The sequence below is a fragment of the Mizuhopecten yessoensis genome, unplaced genomic scaffold, assembly GCF_002113885.1.
Source record: "Mizuhopecten yessoensis strain PY_sf001 unplaced genomic scaffold, ASM211388v2 scaffold5803, whole genome shotgun sequence".
Classification (NCBI taxonomy): domain Eukaryota; kingdom Metazoa; phylum Mollusca; class Bivalvia; order Pectinida; family Pectinidae; genus Mizuhopecten; species Mizuhopecten yessoensis.
The window spans coordinates 549,313-568,288 of NW_018406231.1; the positions used below are offsets into that span (position 1 = coordinate 549,313).

General features: G+C 36.8%; 2 protein-coding genes across 2 annotated transcripts in view; both read left to right on the forward strand.

The window, feature by feature from the left end:
- The first annotated feature begins 1,849 nt into the window (after positions 1–1,849).
- LOC110451124 (plasminogen-like) lies at positions 1,850–6,295 on the forward strand. The gene is made up of 5 exons (XM_021498985.1): positions 1,850–1,853; positions 2,154–2,333; positions 3,456–3,569; positions 4,388–4,816; positions 6,063–6,295. Exons 1-5 carry the CDS (start codon positions 1,850–1,852, stop codon positions 6,293–6,295), a joined length of 960 nt encoding a protein of 319 aa, XP_021354660.1.
- A 12,587-nt stretch (positions 6,296–18,882) lies between these two features.
- Positions 18,883–18,976, forward strand: part of LOC110451125 (filaggrin-2-like) — a 2,653-nt gene continuing 2,559 nt past the window's right edge. The window contains exon 1 of the mRNA XM_021498986.1: positions 18,883–18,976. This exon is cut by the window's right edge and continues 1 nt beyond it. The gene's annotated coding sequence lies outside the window, so the exon portion shown is untranslated.

Genomic DNA, 18,976 nt, shown 5'->3' on the forward strand with positions numbered 1-18,976 from the left:
ATCCGCTGTCACTTAACCCCGGGATAAACCAGCGATACGTTCACAGGAAGCGCTTTGACCCCTGGAAGACTCGGGTCGAATTCTGCCCTGGAGAAGCGAGTATGTCATCCCGGTAAAACAAAATAACCGGTTCCTTCCGAAAAGGCAAGGGAGAATTTCTGGTAAGCGTAAGACTAGTAAACCAGAGGAGCGGGTTCGACTCCTAGCGGAGGCATTGGAAACTAAAAACACGTTTTACATGTATTTGTAATATGAAGGAGGAATATAAATACAAAATCTTCTACCCATTTCTGATGAAAATGAAATATCAAACAGAATGGTAAACATGTTATTTTCGTCATGTAAAAAGGATAAAATAAAAATTAATAGATAGCAGACCTAATGCCACAAGAACTTCGTCATGGTATTATGCCAAGTAGCCTGATATATGTACTGTATAACAAAATGTCGAATCCCAAAACATTTGCGTCAGAGATTTAATATTACCAAGTGCATTTTTCCAAAGAGAAATATTAAAATGCATTCGTGTCTGTTCTGGACAGTGAATTGAAATTGTTTAGTTATTGTAAATTGTTAATAATCTTAATAATCTTTATTCAGCAATAGACACAAATGTCTTTGTGCCATAAATACATTGCATATACAAGGATATATGTAGTGGTACAATGCATTAAATTACATAAATATAAAATAAAGTAAATCGGTGACTTTCCATACTTAAATGTAGGTTTCACGACATCAGGGCGGACGTTACTCCTGATTAAATAAGTTATTGTTCTGTATCTCATTCGCTTTAAAATGAATGCGGCAATATTTTTCAATGTTCTCTTGCTCGTAGACGATATTAGTTCGATATTAGTTCCATGAACTTTGGTCTATTTGGGTGATGAAAATACCTTCTCTTGATATACATATGTCTTATGTTAGAATATAAGGTACACTCCAAAAGGAAATGATAATCGTCCTCTAAAATCCCACAACAATTACATGTACGATTCTCATAAGGGATAGGGTTCGTTGTTAGTGTTAGACGTCTTTGAAGACACCGACCGAGGCCGAAAAAAATGATTATATGTATATAATATAAACATTACATGTAGTTATTTTATGACGATTATGAAACAAGGCATATGAACTTATATCAACCACTCGTGTTGGCCCGGATGTTAACGCTCAGGGGGTCTTAATTCTTGAGGCACCTGAACACCGGAGAAAACCCACGTGATTTGGCCGGTGACCCCATACCTTTTCACGTGCTTTCCGGGAGTGGAACTCGATTGACGTTTGGTATGGTGCCTATGTCTGGTATTCGCTATCACCACTATTGCAATGTTATACTTGTAATCATAGTTTTATTCTTAAATACGACATGAACATCATTCTTTCTTTTCACTTTCAGCCCCTCTGCACCATTACCATGGTAGTGTACTGACGTCATTCATTGCCGTTTAAGGATCCCCGTACCAGTGTAAAAGCTGGAACTAAGACTTAAGGTTCCCCGTGACAGCGTAAAAGCTGTAACTAAGACTAAAGGATCCCCGTACCAGTGTAAAAGCTGTAACTAAGACTTAATGATCCCCGTACCAGCGTAAAAGCTGTAACTAAGACTAAATGATCCCCATACCAGTGTAAAAGCTGTAACTAAGACTTAAGGACCCCCGTACCAGTGTAAAAGCTGTAACTAAGACTTAGGGATCCCCGTACCAGTGTAAAAGCTGTAACTAAGACTTAAGGATCCCCGTACCAGTGTAAAAGCTGTAACTAAGACTTAACGTTCCCCGTACCAGTGTAAAAGCTGTAACTAAGACTTAAGGATCCCCGTACCAGTGTAAAAGCTGTAACTAAGACTATGGGTCTGGGAAATCATTTCTGAAAATACTATACCTCGCTTGTCTTTTGTAAAAAATACTTTAGATGAAAAAATAATCTAATCAGCAAGCATTCTGAGAGTACTGTATATACGAAAACTCACAAAAAGTTGGACAGAGATCCTTAATGTCATCGATTAAGTGTCCACTTATATGGTCACTGTAATTTCTGTTAAGGCAGCGTATGTATAGATAATCTGAAAATTGTTTCTGGGTCCGAGTTCACTTACTATTCTGTTCCACACATGTTCCTTTAAAAAAACAACTCAATTCTTGTTGTTACAGATGCATGTCAATCAGTACCCGTTCCCGCGGGATACAGCTTGGAGTATCCATACCACGGCAGCAGTGTCCGAGCTAAGTACAGTTGTACGACAAATACTGATCAACCGCCGGTCGACCACTGTCCAGTAGTAAGCTGTGATGGTCAACACAACCTCACACCCACACCTGCCTCATGTTCAGGTAACACAGCTGATTTCTGGGTATTTAAACTACTGAGCCGAATTTAGGTGACATGATTCGGGTGAGGTATCTTTTTTTTGTAATTGGTGATATTCTGTAATGTTCTTACTTTTATATCATTACCTCAAACGATACTGCGTTACGGTGTCATGTTACAACGCACTTATCTAGCCTTTTCTTGTTTTCGTGATAATGCAATGTTTCCTAACGAATAAGAGAGTGTATTTAGATAATTCTTTCAAATCAAGAGTTGAGACACCTCGATATTTTGTGATTGATTATGGTGTTCTCTTTCTGTTACTAAGGTTGTTGCCTATAAGTTGCTGAGGTTGTTACTTTTCAGTTCCTAACGTTGTTATATATTAGTTACTAAGAGTGTTACTTAACAGTAGCTTATTTGTTACTTAACAGTAGCTTATTTGTAACTGATCAGTTACTAAGGTTGTTACCTATAAGTTACTAAGGATGTTCCTTATCAGTTACTAAGGTTGTTACTTATAAGTTGATAGGGGTGTTACTTATCAGTTACTAAGGTTGTTACTTATAAGTTACTAAGGGTGTTACTTATCAGCTACTAAGATTGTTTTTAAGATTTTTTGCAAATCAAGATTAAAGCATCTCAATGGATTTATAAGATCATATGTATTAATTATGTTTGTTATTGCCTCCTGGGATTTGGGGTTATTATTGTGAATACTTTTGTGCGTTTCCATTTCTTTGTTCTGTACAGAATTCCAATCACCACATAGTATCATAGAAGTATTGTTAAACGCTTGTAGGGTTGCCATAAAGTTTTCAAAGAAAAGAGGGAGTCTTGATTTGGACCATATAAACATGCTAGAGTTAATCTATTCTGGTTTATTGAAATATCAAGTATAGTAAATCTTCCACAACTATCTACTCTACTACCATGTATTACATATTCAAATGTATTTCTCAAGAATATAGCTACCCCTGCTGATCTAGATGTATAATTACCAAACACGCATGTATATCCCCATTCTCGCAAGCAGATACTATCAAAACGTTTCTTTTTGATCCAGTGGAATGCATCTCTCCTCTTTAGACTATCAGAGATCAGTCCCCTTACATTCATAGATATAACTTTTATACTACCCACAGCCAACACAACGGTAAACCCAGTACCCCACAAAGAAAAACCCTCCAGCCCCCCGCCCCCTCATCTGCCCCCTGCCTCACACACCACAGTAGTAGCATTTACAAACGTTAACTCAGGTACATAACACATAATGACAACTTCTGTTGAAAAACATACACATTTCTCTCATCACCAAACAACACACCTAAAAAGCAAACTTTGTCTATCATGGTCGCTGACTACACTAGATACTGCATACTTATGCATGTATTGATTTTACAGAAGCAACCAAAATCAATCGCAAACACAGGAGTTAAAAACTTCAAAACAATTCTTAAGAGGTACACAAGTGCATTGTACACATATATTTACCTCTGCGCTGCAACCCACTTCAATGCACTGTACAGTCATACCCGTCCATAATTCTCACTTGTCAAACTAGGCCGAAATGTAAAAAAAAATGTTATCATTGGTATTAAATCAACCTGGTCATTATACATAGATGACCACTACCTGATCATTATACATAGATGACCACTACCTGGCCATTATACATAGATGACCACTACCTGATCATTTTACAATAGATGACCACTACCTGATCATTATACATAGATGACCACTCCCTAATCATTAGACATAGATGACCACTACCTGATCATTAGACATAGATGACCACTACCTCATGACAGCACACGGCGGCACGATCGCTAGCGAATCACAGCTATGGGGAAATAGGCATAGCAACACGCCATAGCTCAATTATATATCAATATATGGAAATACATTTTTTTCTGTCATTCACTAATTTTATAAATCCTGAATTGAATAAAACTTTGTATAACATAACTCCTTGTACATATGTCTAACGGCCAGTTTGCGGTAAATTCGCGATGTGCGAAATATCAATTAGTATTTGAAAGTAACATTCTATTATGATTATTTTTCATTATAGTGAAAGAGGTGTTCAACAGCAGCTTGTCTGAGTATGAGGGAGGGGTTACCTGTACCGTGAGGGGCGTGACTTGTCAGAGGTGGGATACCAACTACCCTCATACACCGAATTACTTGGCTGGGCGGAGTGATCTGGGAAACAGGTGTCGAGTAGAATCGGAGCAGCGTCCGTGGTGTTACACAACAGATCCAGAAATGAGGTGGGACTTCAGTGCAGTGCAAGACATACATTGTGGAGCCCCGCCCACTATACTGACCCCGTCCAACATGACAGAAGCTGGAATCAGTACAGAATGGCCATATCGAGGTTCTTACGCATTGGCGTGTTACCAGTGTACGTCCTTGACAACAGGTGACCCCGTGTCCAGTTGCCCTGTAACGCTCTGTGACGGAAACCTCATGTGGTCGAAAGCTAACCTTTCCTGTTCAGGTATATCTTTATTTTAATGCTAAAAGGAATGGGTATGTATTAACGATAAGTAATCGATCGGGGGTACAATACCTAGTAAATAGTTTAGTATGTGTATGCAGTCACCGGGGGGTGTTTTAAGTTTATCTTCCAAGATACAAGATAATTAACTCTGATGACGGATTGTTAGCCCCCAACGTTTTCTGTAAACTTGATGATCACATTTATCTCTTTTGAGTAGTGGCACGATTCTTAATTTACACACTTGACAGAAGGGGTTTTAACGCACATGCCCTAATATTTTAACATGAGTTTAGACATCCGTAAAGTTCGATCTGATTTGTAGAGATACAGGTCAGTGCCAGTATGAAATTAAGTATAAAGCATTTCGAGAATTCTTATTTTGTAGATTGCTTTTGCTCTAACTATTAACTTGTTGCACGAATATGTCTATATTCCTAACTATAACCATAGTTAAATCAGAAGAAAAGCTTCAGATACATTGTCATTTCTGTTTTAAAATCACACCTAGCCATTCACCAATACGTTATAATAAAACATCATGATTTAACCAAATTTTAAATATTATATCTATAACCGTCGTTTAAGTGTTTATGGTCTTAAACGACCTAACAAGACCTGTCAACTGAAAGCCTGACATCGCCTTTTCTATAAAGAAAGATACATTCCTACCCCGCGTGCCTGGTAATAAATTTAGTTGTTTATCTTCTTCATCAAATCAAGCGTATACTAGTACTTTGTATATGGCTATGACGTGACGAGGGAATTACAAAGGGCTGTAATACAGCACATTTTACATCACACAAAGGGTGTAATACAGAAAATTGTACATCACACGGATGGCTGTTATACAGAACATTGTACATCACACAAAGGGCTATAATATAGAACATTGTACATCACACACAGAGCTGTAATACAGAACATTGTACATCACACACAGGGCTGTAATACAGAACATTGTACATCACACAGGGCTGTCATTCAGAACATTGTATATTACATCGGGCTGTAATACTCATCCTGTCATTCGCCGGTACAGAAAAGCCTTGATGATGCATTTTTCATTCGATTACAGCCAAGATATTTTACGATACCCTACTCCGTTTCCATATCTGATATATTGTGCCAATAGCCGAATCCTCTTACATCCCAATATTTATTTGCACAAATGAAGGCAGTTTTACGAATTTCCTCTATATATTATTTAAACGTTCATAGGCTATTGTTGTCTTTTTGTCTTCAGTGAAGGACTGTTATAACGTCACCAGTCTGACCTACAACGGTCGTGTATCCTGTACAGAGCATGGTATTACGTGCCAACGATGGGACACCAACGAACCGCATTCGCACTGGATACTCAGCGGGCGCAGTGACCTTGAAAACTGGTGTCAAATCGGCGAAGAGGAGAAACCTTGGTGCTATACTACCAATCCCCATTTTCGATGGCAATACTGCCCAGTGGAGGAATGTCCTTAAGGTTCGAGAGCTTGATTGAAAATTAATTTGGAAAGCGACCCTCACAGTAGGTGATTATATATCGTCAAATATATTGTCTTTATATAATAAGAAATTTACAGTCACGTCGATCGTATATACACAGCTCAAGAACACTATCGATTCTTCTCCGTCAGTCGGTTACTACTGACGAAAAACATAAACAACGATAAATGTGACGATTTCGACATTTCCTATGTGAACATTGCCTTTTTTATCATTTCTATTCCTTCAAGTATGGTATTAACATGCTGCAGGTGATGCGATTCCAACTGTCTTGTTCCGACTGTCACAACTTTTGTGAAAGATGTCGAATGTTGACGGACAGACTTAGAACAAAGTTTGTATTTATAGGTGGCGGTGTGTTATGAAAATATATGTTTTTTATTAGCTCACCTGCCCGAAGGGATGAAGGGTTACCATTTTTTCTCAAATAAATGACCTTGACCCACTTTCAAGGTCAAAGGGGTCAAATGTCTGTAAATATTTAAACAACTTCTACTCAATAACCAAAAGGCTCAGGGTACTGATATTGGACCTGTAGCATGCCGGGATGATGGGCTACCAAGTTTGTTCAAATGAATGACCTTAACTTATATTCAAGGTCTCAGTGGTAAAATATGTTAAAAACCTGTAATACAACTTCTTCTGAATAACCAAATGCCTAGGATGATGATGATGATGACATTTGGCCAGTAGCATGCTGGAATAAAGGACTACCGAGTTTGTCCAAATGAAAAAACCTTTTAACGACTTCTTCTGAATAACCAAGAGGTATAAGGTGATGATATTTTGCCAGTAGCATGCTCGGATGAAGGGCTACCAAATTTATTCAAATGAATTACCTTTACTTATACTCAAGGTCACAAAGGTTGAATATGTGAAAAACCTTTAAACGACTTCTTCTTAATAAGCAAAAGGCCAAGGGTGATGATATTTGGCCATTAACATGCTAGGATGTAGGACTCCCAAGTGAATGACCTTCGCCCATATTCAAGGTCACAGTGGTCAATATATGTTTAAATCTTTAAATGATTTGTTCTGTATAACCAAACGGTCCAGGGTAATGATATTTTGCCAGAAGCATGCTGGGTTAGAAGACTATAAACTCTGTTCAACCTAATGTAATTGTTCGACATTGAAGGTCACGGTCGTCATATGTTTAAATCTTTTAATATGTTCTTATGAATCACACACCGATATTCTGCGTGTAGTTGTATTGTAGTCCACTTTAAAGATTACACGTGTGAAATTAATACCAGGTGAGCGAGTCAGGCCCATTGGGCCTCTTGATAGACTCTTTATTGTGTTTTGTTGTTTCTTGTCATTGACCAAATTCTCGCTTTGGTGGCGGCGTGCTATTTCTTGGTTTTCACTTCTCAAATTTATATTGGGTGTCGGTTCTATTTAGCAATTTGCTGAACATGCTTTGAACATTTTTCGGACAAAAATATATCACGTTTTCTAGTTGATGATAATCTTTTTAATAGGATTTGTAAGAGGTAAAAAGGTGGACGCAGCCAAATATATGCCTCCATATCCAAATGATACGATACATACATATAATTCATTAACATTCAATTTTAACATGCAGGGGCGGATTGGTCGAGTGGTTAACACTCCGGCCTTCTAAGCAGGCGGCCGGGTTCGATCCCCGAGGTCGCCGTACGCATGGAATATTAGAGAAAGTGTTTTTCTCCTGCCCACACAACTCCAACAACCCGGGGGGAGTATAAAATGGTCTGGGGTGGGTGTTGTGGTATCTTTGCTGTAGCATTCAAGTGAGGTGGCACTATAAATGATACCGTTGGAAGCACGGTCCCACTACAAACAGAACATAATACATCTCCAGCATACACACAGCCAAACACACATAGGGAGATATTAGCCAGGTGGCATATGACTAGTAGTTAGCGCCTGATAAGGCAGCTTCTGCGAATTCCTCAATATTGTATTGATTAATATATATGCTAATTGTATTGACTGTATCAAATTGTATATCTATGTACTGTAACGCGCTTTAGGGTGGCTTATGTTAGCTAGATAGGGAGCTATATCAAATGTTGTATATTATCATTATTATTATTACATGCAAAAACTTATAAATTTACCAAGTTATCATATTTCATATCTATATTTTTCCAGTGTTCATCTAAATTGACCTCGAACTCCTTAATTGTAGTTGAGTCTATAACTCTCAGTGGGAAACTATTATATTTTCGTATTGTCCTGAAGTTGAAACTGAATCTAAATTACAATGATTTGAATTTTTGTGATTGACCACGATTTCGAGATAAATTATCGTGTACAAAGAGTCCATTGGTGACTTGAAAGTTCAATTTCCTTTACTTTGTATGGATTCCAAACACATGCCGCGTATTCAAGATGTGGTCTAACTAGGGCTTCAAATAGTTGGCAGAACATAGTTTCATTTAAATAAATAAAAGACCTCCTTAGACGATTCCGTTAGCTTTGTGCACCTGTTGTTGTATATTGCTCTACCAACTACGCGTGGAAGACTGACCGGTCTAAAATTTCCCGGATCTCGGTTGGAACCATTCAAAAAAATTGCTGTAATATGTTCCATCATTTTAACTTTTGTTGTAAATCATGCTCAACGGTTTAGAGATGGAGTTTTACCATTCTGTCATTGATTTAGGGTGCCTATGGTCTGGTCCAGGTGATTTATTAGATTTAAGATTTACCGACAACTTTTTAACGGTTCTCTCGCTACACACAAATTTCCTCAGGTGGATGTATGATCAATTGTCTTTCTAATGCCGGTAGCTCCCCCGATGGTTCCTTTGCAAACACGCTACTGAAGAACTTAGCTAAAGTTTCTGCTTTGTCGCTGTCACTGGTTTTATTTTCATTTTAGGTACTTTAAGTCTGCTACCCTATTTTTACCTTTCTTTTCGAGTTAACATATGCCCAGAATACCTAGGGGTCTAGTTTGATGTTTTAGCATTGTCTTTCTCCATATCTCGACGACATCTCCTGATGTCACATTTAACTTGATTTCTGATATGTATTCTTTATATGTTGATTCATTCCGAGTATCCATGTACCGCTGCCACGCCCTGTGTTTGTTAAGCTTTTGTCGGAGTTCTTTATCCTGCGGACTTTGATTGATGCTCTTCATGCTAACTTTAGATTAATTTCATCACTCTGCGGTATACATTGGTGAAAAGTGTTGTACATGGTGTCTGGCTCCCCTTTCAATACCTTCTCCCAGGGTATGTCCAGCTACTTCCCAGTACTTATATAATCCCATTTACAGACAGCTCGCTGTAACATAGAGAATCGAACATAAGAATCAAATGGTCGCTGTTTCCAAGAGAACTTTGATCCTCTCCTTCGTTTGTTATGATGAGGTCCAGAGTACTTGGCTAACTTCCCATTCGATGGCTTGTATTCGATGTCTTGTATTTAATGTCTTGTATTCAATGTCTTGTATTCAATGTCTCGTGTTCGATGTCTCGTAGTATTGATTGTATGTTGAGATAGGTAGTTGTCCCTTAAACATTCGATGTCTTGTATTCGATGTCTTTATTCGATGTCTCGTGTTCGATGTCTTGTATTCAATGTCTCGTGTTCGATGTCTTGTATTCAATGTCTCGTGTTCGATGTCTTGTATTCAATGTCTTGTATTCAATGTCTTGTATTTAATGTCTCGTGTTCGATGTCTTGTAGTATTGATTGTATGTTGAGATAGGTAGTTGTCCCTTAAACATTCGATAATATTTTCACTGTCGTGGTCATGGTTTGCCGACATTGAATTCCAATTACTTTTTGGAAGATTCAAATCACTCATTAACAGCACGTGTGGAAATGTTTTATCGTGTGATGCAGCGTTGAACAGTTTATACAGTTCTTCAACATTTTAATTGTTTGTGTGTGGACTTTCATAGATACATCTAATTAACGGACAGTCTTCGATTCGAAGTTTAACCTGGCCCAAACACTTTCTTTAAATGTAGATTTGAAATTGATTTCAATCGGCGAAAGAGAAGTTTTAATATGCAAATGTGTAAACCTACGCCCCTGTGACATAAAGCCTTATTTTCGTTGAAAATTAAGTCCTTTCCAGGTATCATCAGTTCACTTTTGTTCGGGATGTACCTGGGATTTTCAGGATATACCCCTGTCATACCAACTGCATGATATGTTCAATTTGACATTTGAATTCTGTATTTCAGCTGGTCTTACTTGTTTAACAGGCTATCAGCTGGTCTCATTTGTTTAACAGGCTATCAGCTGGTCTTACTTGTTTAACAGGCTATCAGCTGGTCTCATTTTTTTAACAGGCTATCAGCTGGTCTCATTTGTTTAACAGGCTATCAGCGTTTGTGTAAACACATGTTATTCTATCGGACATCATTCTATTGTTACTGATGTTATCGGGCCTTGGTTTTAACGCATTTGAATTCATGTTATTCCTTATCTTCCTTTACTACAACTCTGACTACTTTCCGGTTCCAGGGTGGTCCTCGTACCCTGTGGTTCGTTACTGTCCAATTCACCTTGCCTCTGCTTTCAATAACTTTTCATTTTCTCGTTACTGCTTAGTGAGATCATTGCTGATCCGTATTTTACCGAATTGAGTTTGTCCTCTCAACTGTTTAATGTTCTTAAATAAAGTCTTTTTCACTTCAAAGGTTTCAAATGACACCGGTTATGTTCTGCCCTATTTGGTAGAATCCGTCTCATGATCCTTATCAACTTTGGCCAACCTGAAAACCTTGCTTTCAAGAAATACGTTATTTTAGCATGGAAAGAATATTAAGATGATAATAATGAAGTATCCAGTTTTCTTGGTGATGATCTTTTGAATTACATACCAGTTCCTAGTTCCAAACAATTTATTGAATATGAAAGGAATAAGGTGAAGACAGATAAGGATTTTTTGAGACAATAATCAACATTTTTTTGTCAGTCAATGATATCCAGACTAAATGTGTGAAATTGATTTTTTTTTACAATATTTTCCATTAAAACACAACATTCCAAGATAAAATCAAAACATAATACGACAATAACCATTCATAAAAAAAAAACAATTAGAAAACAGATTTGTTTATAAGAAAACTTCTTCAAACTAAGGATCTTAGATATGCTTATGTAATTATATAGGTTGGCAGGAAATTCGATTAATTTAACAAGCTTTCTGGTGACAATTGACACAAAACTTCAAACTTTTCAATTTAAGATTCTTGATAGAATATTAACAACTAGCAGTTTTCTTTACCAAAATAATGTTAAGGATGAGGATCTATGTACTTTTTGTAGAGATGCACCAGATCAATTGAACACTTATTGAGAAATAAATAAATTATGGAAGGATTTAAAAGCTTGCGTGAATGACCTAAATAACAACGATATAATTAATGATCAGATGAATATCAAGTAAAAGGGTCCGCCCATTATAAACTACCTCATTCTAATTATTAAATATGATAAGTATACAGGTCGGTTAAAAAAATGGGGAAAAAGTCGCATTATTCAACAACAGATTGAAAAAAAAAGATGTCTACACTGAATATTTAACATTTGAAGACAAAATAGTAAAAACAATCCATTAATTATTTACGTACTCGCTGCCAACATGTTGTCATCAATGGTAAACAATCAAACTTAACTTACATTTCTGCTGGATGTCCTCAATGGTCAATTCGAGGGCCATTATCGTTCTAATTTTTATAAATGACATCGTCGAAGATATTAATTGTATTATAAAGTTGTTTGCTGACGATACGTCTCTATACCTTATAGTGGATTTGCCGGATCTGAGCGCTAATCTCTTGATTGATAATCCAAACAAAATGCATGAATGGTCAAAAGCATGGCTTGTCGATTTCAATCCTAGTAAGACAGTGTCGATGAGAGTAAGTAGAAAAAATGACAAACCACTTCATCCCCCTTTGTCTGTGAACAACAACCCACTAACAGTGGTAACATGCCTTGGTGTCTTTATCTCGTCTAATGGAGGGTGGACTGATCATGTTCAGTATATAATCAACAAAGCTTCAAAAAATAGGCCTTTTAAGAAAACTGAAATTTTCCATTAACAGAAAAACGCTTCAACCTATTTACTATACTTTTATTCGACCTTTGTTAGAATATGGTGACGTAATATGGGACAATATAACGAAAGGACAAAGCCAACTGTTAGAAAATATTCAACTCGAAGCAGCCAGGATTGTAACTGGGGCCACTAAATTAACTAGTATGAGAGATTGTATTTAGAAACTGGTTGGGACCCTCATATTGAAAGAAGACGAAAACATAAAATAACACAACTTCATACCATTGTTCATGGTCAGTGTTCGACCTATTTAACTCCCCGCTCGCCATTCTGACATTCATTCTCACGATACTAGAAACGCGAATAAATTCTGTCAAATAAGATGTCGTACTAAACTCTATAATATTATTTTTTACCTTCCTCTGTTGACTTATGAAATGCTAAGTATAACCCATCACTCACTAACCTTAAGAAGTCCGTGTATGTTAACTATCATCACAGTAATCGTGTTCCATCCTATTACAATTACTGCAAAAGTAGATTTGGCCAAATTCACCACGCTCGACTGAGGATGATTTGTAGTTCCCTTAATAATCACTTGTTTTTACGTAACTTAGCTTAGATTTAATTTTTTTATTTTATTTTTTTATGTAATTATTGCGTTTGTTTAAACAATGTACATTAACTTTGAAACCTATGTTGTTCGACAACACTTGTGACACGTTAGTATGATATTTAGACTTAATGAGTCTTGTTGATAATGAAATTAATATAGACTACAACACTCTTGCATTTTACAGGATATCAGTATACTTTTTGATTGGAATCAACGTAAGGTAATTTTGAGATTTACAATGTATTTAATGCATCCTTATATAGAGCTCATTAGGGTTACCTTTTCATGAATCACATTCCAACCAGATTCAATCAAGTAATGCAGTTCTTCTTGTCATTCTCTTCGGAACCACTTTCTTTCATTTCCTGATGCACCCCTTCCGCCCTGCTCTCCCCGATTGCTTCTTCTTCTCTTTGTCTTTTATACTATCAAAATATATGTAACAGTGCCGTCCTACTGCCAGGTTTATTAATAAGGAGACGAATTGATGAACGTACTTATGTACTTGTTTTCGAATCCTCTTTGTTGATTTTTGTATTATTTTGTCACTGCCATATATTGAATTATAACTAATAACAAGAGGCCCATGGGCCTTAACGGTCACCTGATATATTTATACAGAGAGTTAATTTTGTTTTTAACACGAACAGAAATATTATTCAAAGAGACAAAAAATCACCCCGTTGGGGGTAGGGCTGGCTCAAAATTTTCAAAGTATCAAACTGTCAACTCAAGGTTATAATTCCAATTTATTAACATGTAATATTCAAAGTATCATTTGCCATTATAAATCATAATAAATACCCCCCATCCTTCCCCAGGGGGTAAACGTGAGACCCTAGGGTCATAAACCTTAAGTCTCTTCCATCTATGAAGAGTATTTGATTCTATCATATCTGGGTCTTGAGAAGAAGAATTTTGAAATTTCAGTAAATTCAACCCTTTTTGGCCCCACCCATCAGCCCCTGGGGGTCAGTCAGGGCTCATATGTGCTTATTATCAAACTGCTACCTAATACTGATAATGCTAACCCAAATTGAATTACTTCCAATGGAAATTAAACAAATGTTGGTCCAAAATGTGATTTCCCTATATAAACTATAGTTAAGTTTACCCCCTCCCCAGGGGGAAACGTGAGACCCCAGGGTAAAGAAATTCATAATTTCAGTAAAGCACCTTAAGACCCTTCCATCTATGAAGAGCATTTGATTCTACCATATCTGGACCTTGAGAAGAAGGTTTTTGAAATTTCAGTCAATTCAACCCTTTTTGGCCCCACCCATCAGCCCCTGGGGGTCAGTTAGGGCTCATATGTGCATACTATCAAATTGCTACCTAATACTGATAATGCTAACCCAAATTCAATTACTTTCCATGGAAATTAATGTTGGTCCAAAATGTGATTTCCCTATATAAACTATAAAGTTTACACCCTCCCCAGGGGGAAACGTGAGACCCCAGGGTCAAGAAATTCACAATTTTGGTAAAGCACCTTAAGACTCTTCCATATATGAAGAGTATTTGATTCTACCATATGTGCGTCTTGAGAAGAAGATTTTTGAAATTTTAGTCAATTCAACCCTTTTTTGCCCCGCCCCTCAGGCCCCTGGGGGCTTGGGACTAAACCGGTCATTATTATTGTTGACCTTTGTCCATTGAAGGTCCCTGCACAATTTCATTGAAATTGGTTCAGGGGTTTTGGAGAAGAAGATTTTTGAAATTTTAGTCAATTTGACCCTTTTTGGCCCCGCCCCTCAGGCCCCTGATGGCTGGGGACCAAACCGGCAACTATTTTTGTTGACCTTTGGCAATGGAAGGTTTCTGCAAAATTTCATTGAAATTGTGTGTATGTGTGTGATGTACTTATGTAATATGTAGTAGTTTGTACCTGTAAGTGTGTGTATGTGTGGGTGTGGGATGTACTTACGTAATATGTAATAGTTTGTACCTGTATGTGTGTGTGATGTACTTATGTAATATGTAGTAGTTTGTACCTGTATGTGTGGGTGTGGGATGTATTACGTAATATGTAATAGATTGTACCTGTATGTGAGTGTATGTGTGTGTGATGTACTTATGTAATATGTAGTAGTTTGTACCTGTATGTGTGTGTGAGTGTGTGTATGTATGTGTGTGGGGGATGTACCTATGTAATAGTTTGTACCTGTATGTGTGTGGGTGTGTGATGTACTTATGTAATATGTAGTAGTTTGTACCTGTATGTGAGTGTGTGTGTGTATGTATGTGTGTGTGTGTGGGATGTACTTATGTAATATGTAGTAGTCTGTACCTGTATGTGTAGGTGTGTGTATGTATCTCAGTGTGTGGGATGTACTTATGTAATATGTAGCAGTTTGTACCTGTGTATGTGTGTGTGTGTGGGGGGATGTACCTTTGTAATATGTAGTAGTTTGTACCTGTATGTGTGGGTGTGTGTATGTATCTCAGTGTGTGGGATGTACTTATGTAATATGTAGTAGTTTGTACCTGTGTATGTGAGTGTATGTGTGGGGGGATGTACCTATGTAATATGTAGTAGTTTGTACCTGTATGTGTGGGTGTGTGTATGTATCTCAGTGTGTGGGATGTACTTATGTAATATGTAGTAGTTTGTACCTGTATGTGTGGGTGTGTGTATGTATCTCAGTGTGTGGGATGTACTTATGTAATATGTAGTAGTTTGTACCTGTATGTGTGGGTGTGTGTATGTATCTCAGTGTGTGGGATGTACTTATGTAATATGTAGTAGTTTGTACCTGTATGTGTGGGTGTGTGTATGTATCTCAGTGTGTGGGATGTACTTATGTAATATGTAGTAGTTTGTACCTGTATGTGTGGGTGTGTGTATGTATCTCAGTGTGTGGGATGTACTTATGTAATATGTAGTAGTTTGTACCTGTATGTGTGGGTGTGTGTATGTATCTCAGTGTGTGGGATGTACTTATGTAATATGTAGTAGTTTGTACCTGTATGTGTGGGTGTGTGTATGTATCTCAGTGTGTGGGATGTACTTATGTAATATGTAGTAGTTTGTACCTGTATGTGTGGGTGTGTGTATGTATCTCAGTGTGTGGGATGTACTTATGTAATATGTAGTAGTTTGTACCTGTATGTGTGGGTGTGTGTATGTATCTCAGTGTGTGGGATGTACTTATGTAATATGTAGTAGTTTGTACCTGTATGTGTGGGTGTGTGTATGTATCTCAGTGTGTGGGATGTACTTATGTAATATGTAGTAGTTTGTACCTGTATGTGTGGGTGTGTGTATGTATCTCAGTGTGTGGGATGTACTTATGTAATATGTAGTAGTTTGTACCTGTATGTGTGGGTGTGTGTATGTATCTCAGTGTGTGGGATGTACTTATGTAATATGTAGTAGTTTGTACCTGTATGTGTGGGTGTGTGTATGTATCTCAGTGGGTGGGATGTACTTATGTAATATGTAGCAGTTTGTACCTGTGTGTGCATGTGTGTACAATGTGTGGTATGTATGACTCCTGTAATATTTTTGTCATCTTGAGTGCGTTTACTTTATTAATGAATACATAGTATGTAGTTAAATTCCACAGGATTGTACACTGTTTATGTTTCTGTGGTCCTGATACCGGTCTATATACGTCAAAGTGACAAGATTTGGTCTTGACAATATCATAAAATATATAAAATATTTTCTTTTAATTTCGTCGAAATTAGATCAGTAGATTCAGAAAAAGAAATTTCAATATGGCTTATACAGCACCTATGGCATGTTACAAGAATAGATCTGCATCATAAACCAATCATTTTCATAAAAGTTCTGAAATATATGAGTTAAAACTGAGGGTGAGGTTACCCAAAATGGAACACTTTTTGAAGAAAAATTCTATTATTTCCTATTAAGTTTTTGGAAGGTCAAATGTTTTACTGAAATAAAACAATACATGCCATTAGCCTTTATTTTCTGTATTTCTTTGGTATCAACAGTGCGCGTGTCTATTTATAGAGCTAATCAAAGTGAGTCAGTTCACTTTGAATTTTAAGCTGGTCGAGTACCCAACATAAAACACTTCATCCTTTAAGTCAGCTTATGAAATAACTGACAGCACTTAAAATAATTTTCTTCATTTCAAAAAGGTATTGACAAATTTTAGTCCTTCATATGGTTTTCCATGTTCAGAAATATGACAGGATATTTATGTTGTTGCATCGTACCATTTACCGGGATTTTTTTCATTTCATTTTTTTAATATTTCAATTGGGGTTATGAGCAATGTTTAAGAGGAGGGCAATTGAAATTTGCTCAAAGTGAGTACAACTTTATCAATCTTGATAGAGAATACATACCATTCATTTTATCAAACAAGAATATGCTGCATATTATATATCAAGTGTTCCATTTAGGTCCCCTAAAAGATTTTCCAGATGACCACTATAGCTGCCAGGCCATATCTTATTTTAAATCGAAGCCAACATAACAAATAGCCTGAAACATGTCAATTATTTCCATCATTAAAACAAAATAATTCATTCAACATTATTTCAGTTTACACACAAATTGTTTTTTAAAAGTTCGTTTCCTAGCAATATAATGGTTTGTATTACAATACTAATGGCCACCCCTATTAAAAAGTAAGCACTTTAGTTTTCCATGAACGTTATTTCCGATTCTTATTCTACAAATCCCAAATCATACTCAGATTTTCTTATGATTCGTTTTGTAGCAGCTTAAAACAAGAGCACCACAAACGGATGCGCCAGTCTAACCCTACCCAATGATTTTTTGTTTGTTAAATTAAATCCATAGTGTCCTTCTTAGACCCCACAAGAACATCAATGCCAAAAATTAGGACAATAACACATGATCTGACTGAACTGTACACCACTGAAGAAACTTGCACCAAAACTTTACCTGAGAAATTGTGCAAGAAAAGTTAAGTCCCAAACACGTCCAAAATTTCCAAAAATAGAAATTATTTTCCCAAACTAAATCCATGTTGTCCTTCTTGACCCCACATGAACACCCATTTTGTACACCACCGAAGAAACTTGCACCAAAACTTTAATCAGGAAAATGCGCGAGAAATGTAAAGTCCCAAACACATTCAAAATTTTCAAAAACTGAAATTATTTCCCAAATTAAAACCTGATTGTCCTTGTTAGACCCAACATGAACATCCATGCCAAAAACTAGGACAATAACACATGATCTGACTGAACTGTAGAGCACTGAAGAAACTTGCAACTAAACTTTAACCGGACGGACGGACGCAAACGCTATACCATAATACGTCCGTCGAATTTCGACGGGCATATAACAAAACATAAGATGAACATCATTAACTTGATAATTGATTTAATACATTTATTTACAATTCTACATACAAATTAACATGGTCTGATCTACATGTACATAACAGACTTTATGACTACATTATGTATACATAATTCATCATGTAAAAAAATTGCATTCATCAAACAAGGAAAACCCAAGTTTTCATTTGTGAATAGTGATGCAGAACCTTGATCATCTCATAAACAAAACTATCAATGATAGAGGGTATTAGTGAAATATGGCTACACATAGCATTGTGTGTGTGCTTCCACACAAAATATGTACATGTCACAATTAATGTTATTAACTAGCACAGAGCTGCTTTAAGTTCATATTCTAAATTCATGTTTACACCGTGACAAGTATATGCCAGGATTGATGGTTAAAAAGAATAAAGTTTCCGAAATTGTCAATGTCCTAATCAACAAGAACAGCATTTTCCTCAATTCAATGAAGAGTCAACAGCCCATACCATTCACCAGGTATCACACACGGTTCTGATGTAATCTTAAAAACCAGATCACATATATAAATCCACTTCTAAATGCTTTAGAGATACTGACTACATTATAATTTCACTTGATCACACATAGAGGTCAGTTTACAAAGTTAGTACTGTACTACGTGTGAGAGTCCAGTCTTACCACTGTCCTATATCATCTCTCAGAGCAGGTGTATCACTCCTCCTACATACAGGCTAGGTGAGAGCCA

What these genes read in the sequence shown, in the direction of transcription:
- LOC110451124 (XM_021498985.1), top strand. An exon ending in ATTTACAAACGTTAACTCAG is followed by an intron (nt 3,570 to 4,387) that starts GTACATAACACA and finishes TTTTCATTATAG; the next exon opens with TGAAAGAGGTGTTCAACAGC. An exon ending in AGCTAACCTTTCCTGTTCAG is followed by an intron (nt 4,817 to 6,062) that starts GTATATCTTTAT and finishes TTTTGTCTTCAG; the next exon opens with TGAAGGACTGTTATAACGTC.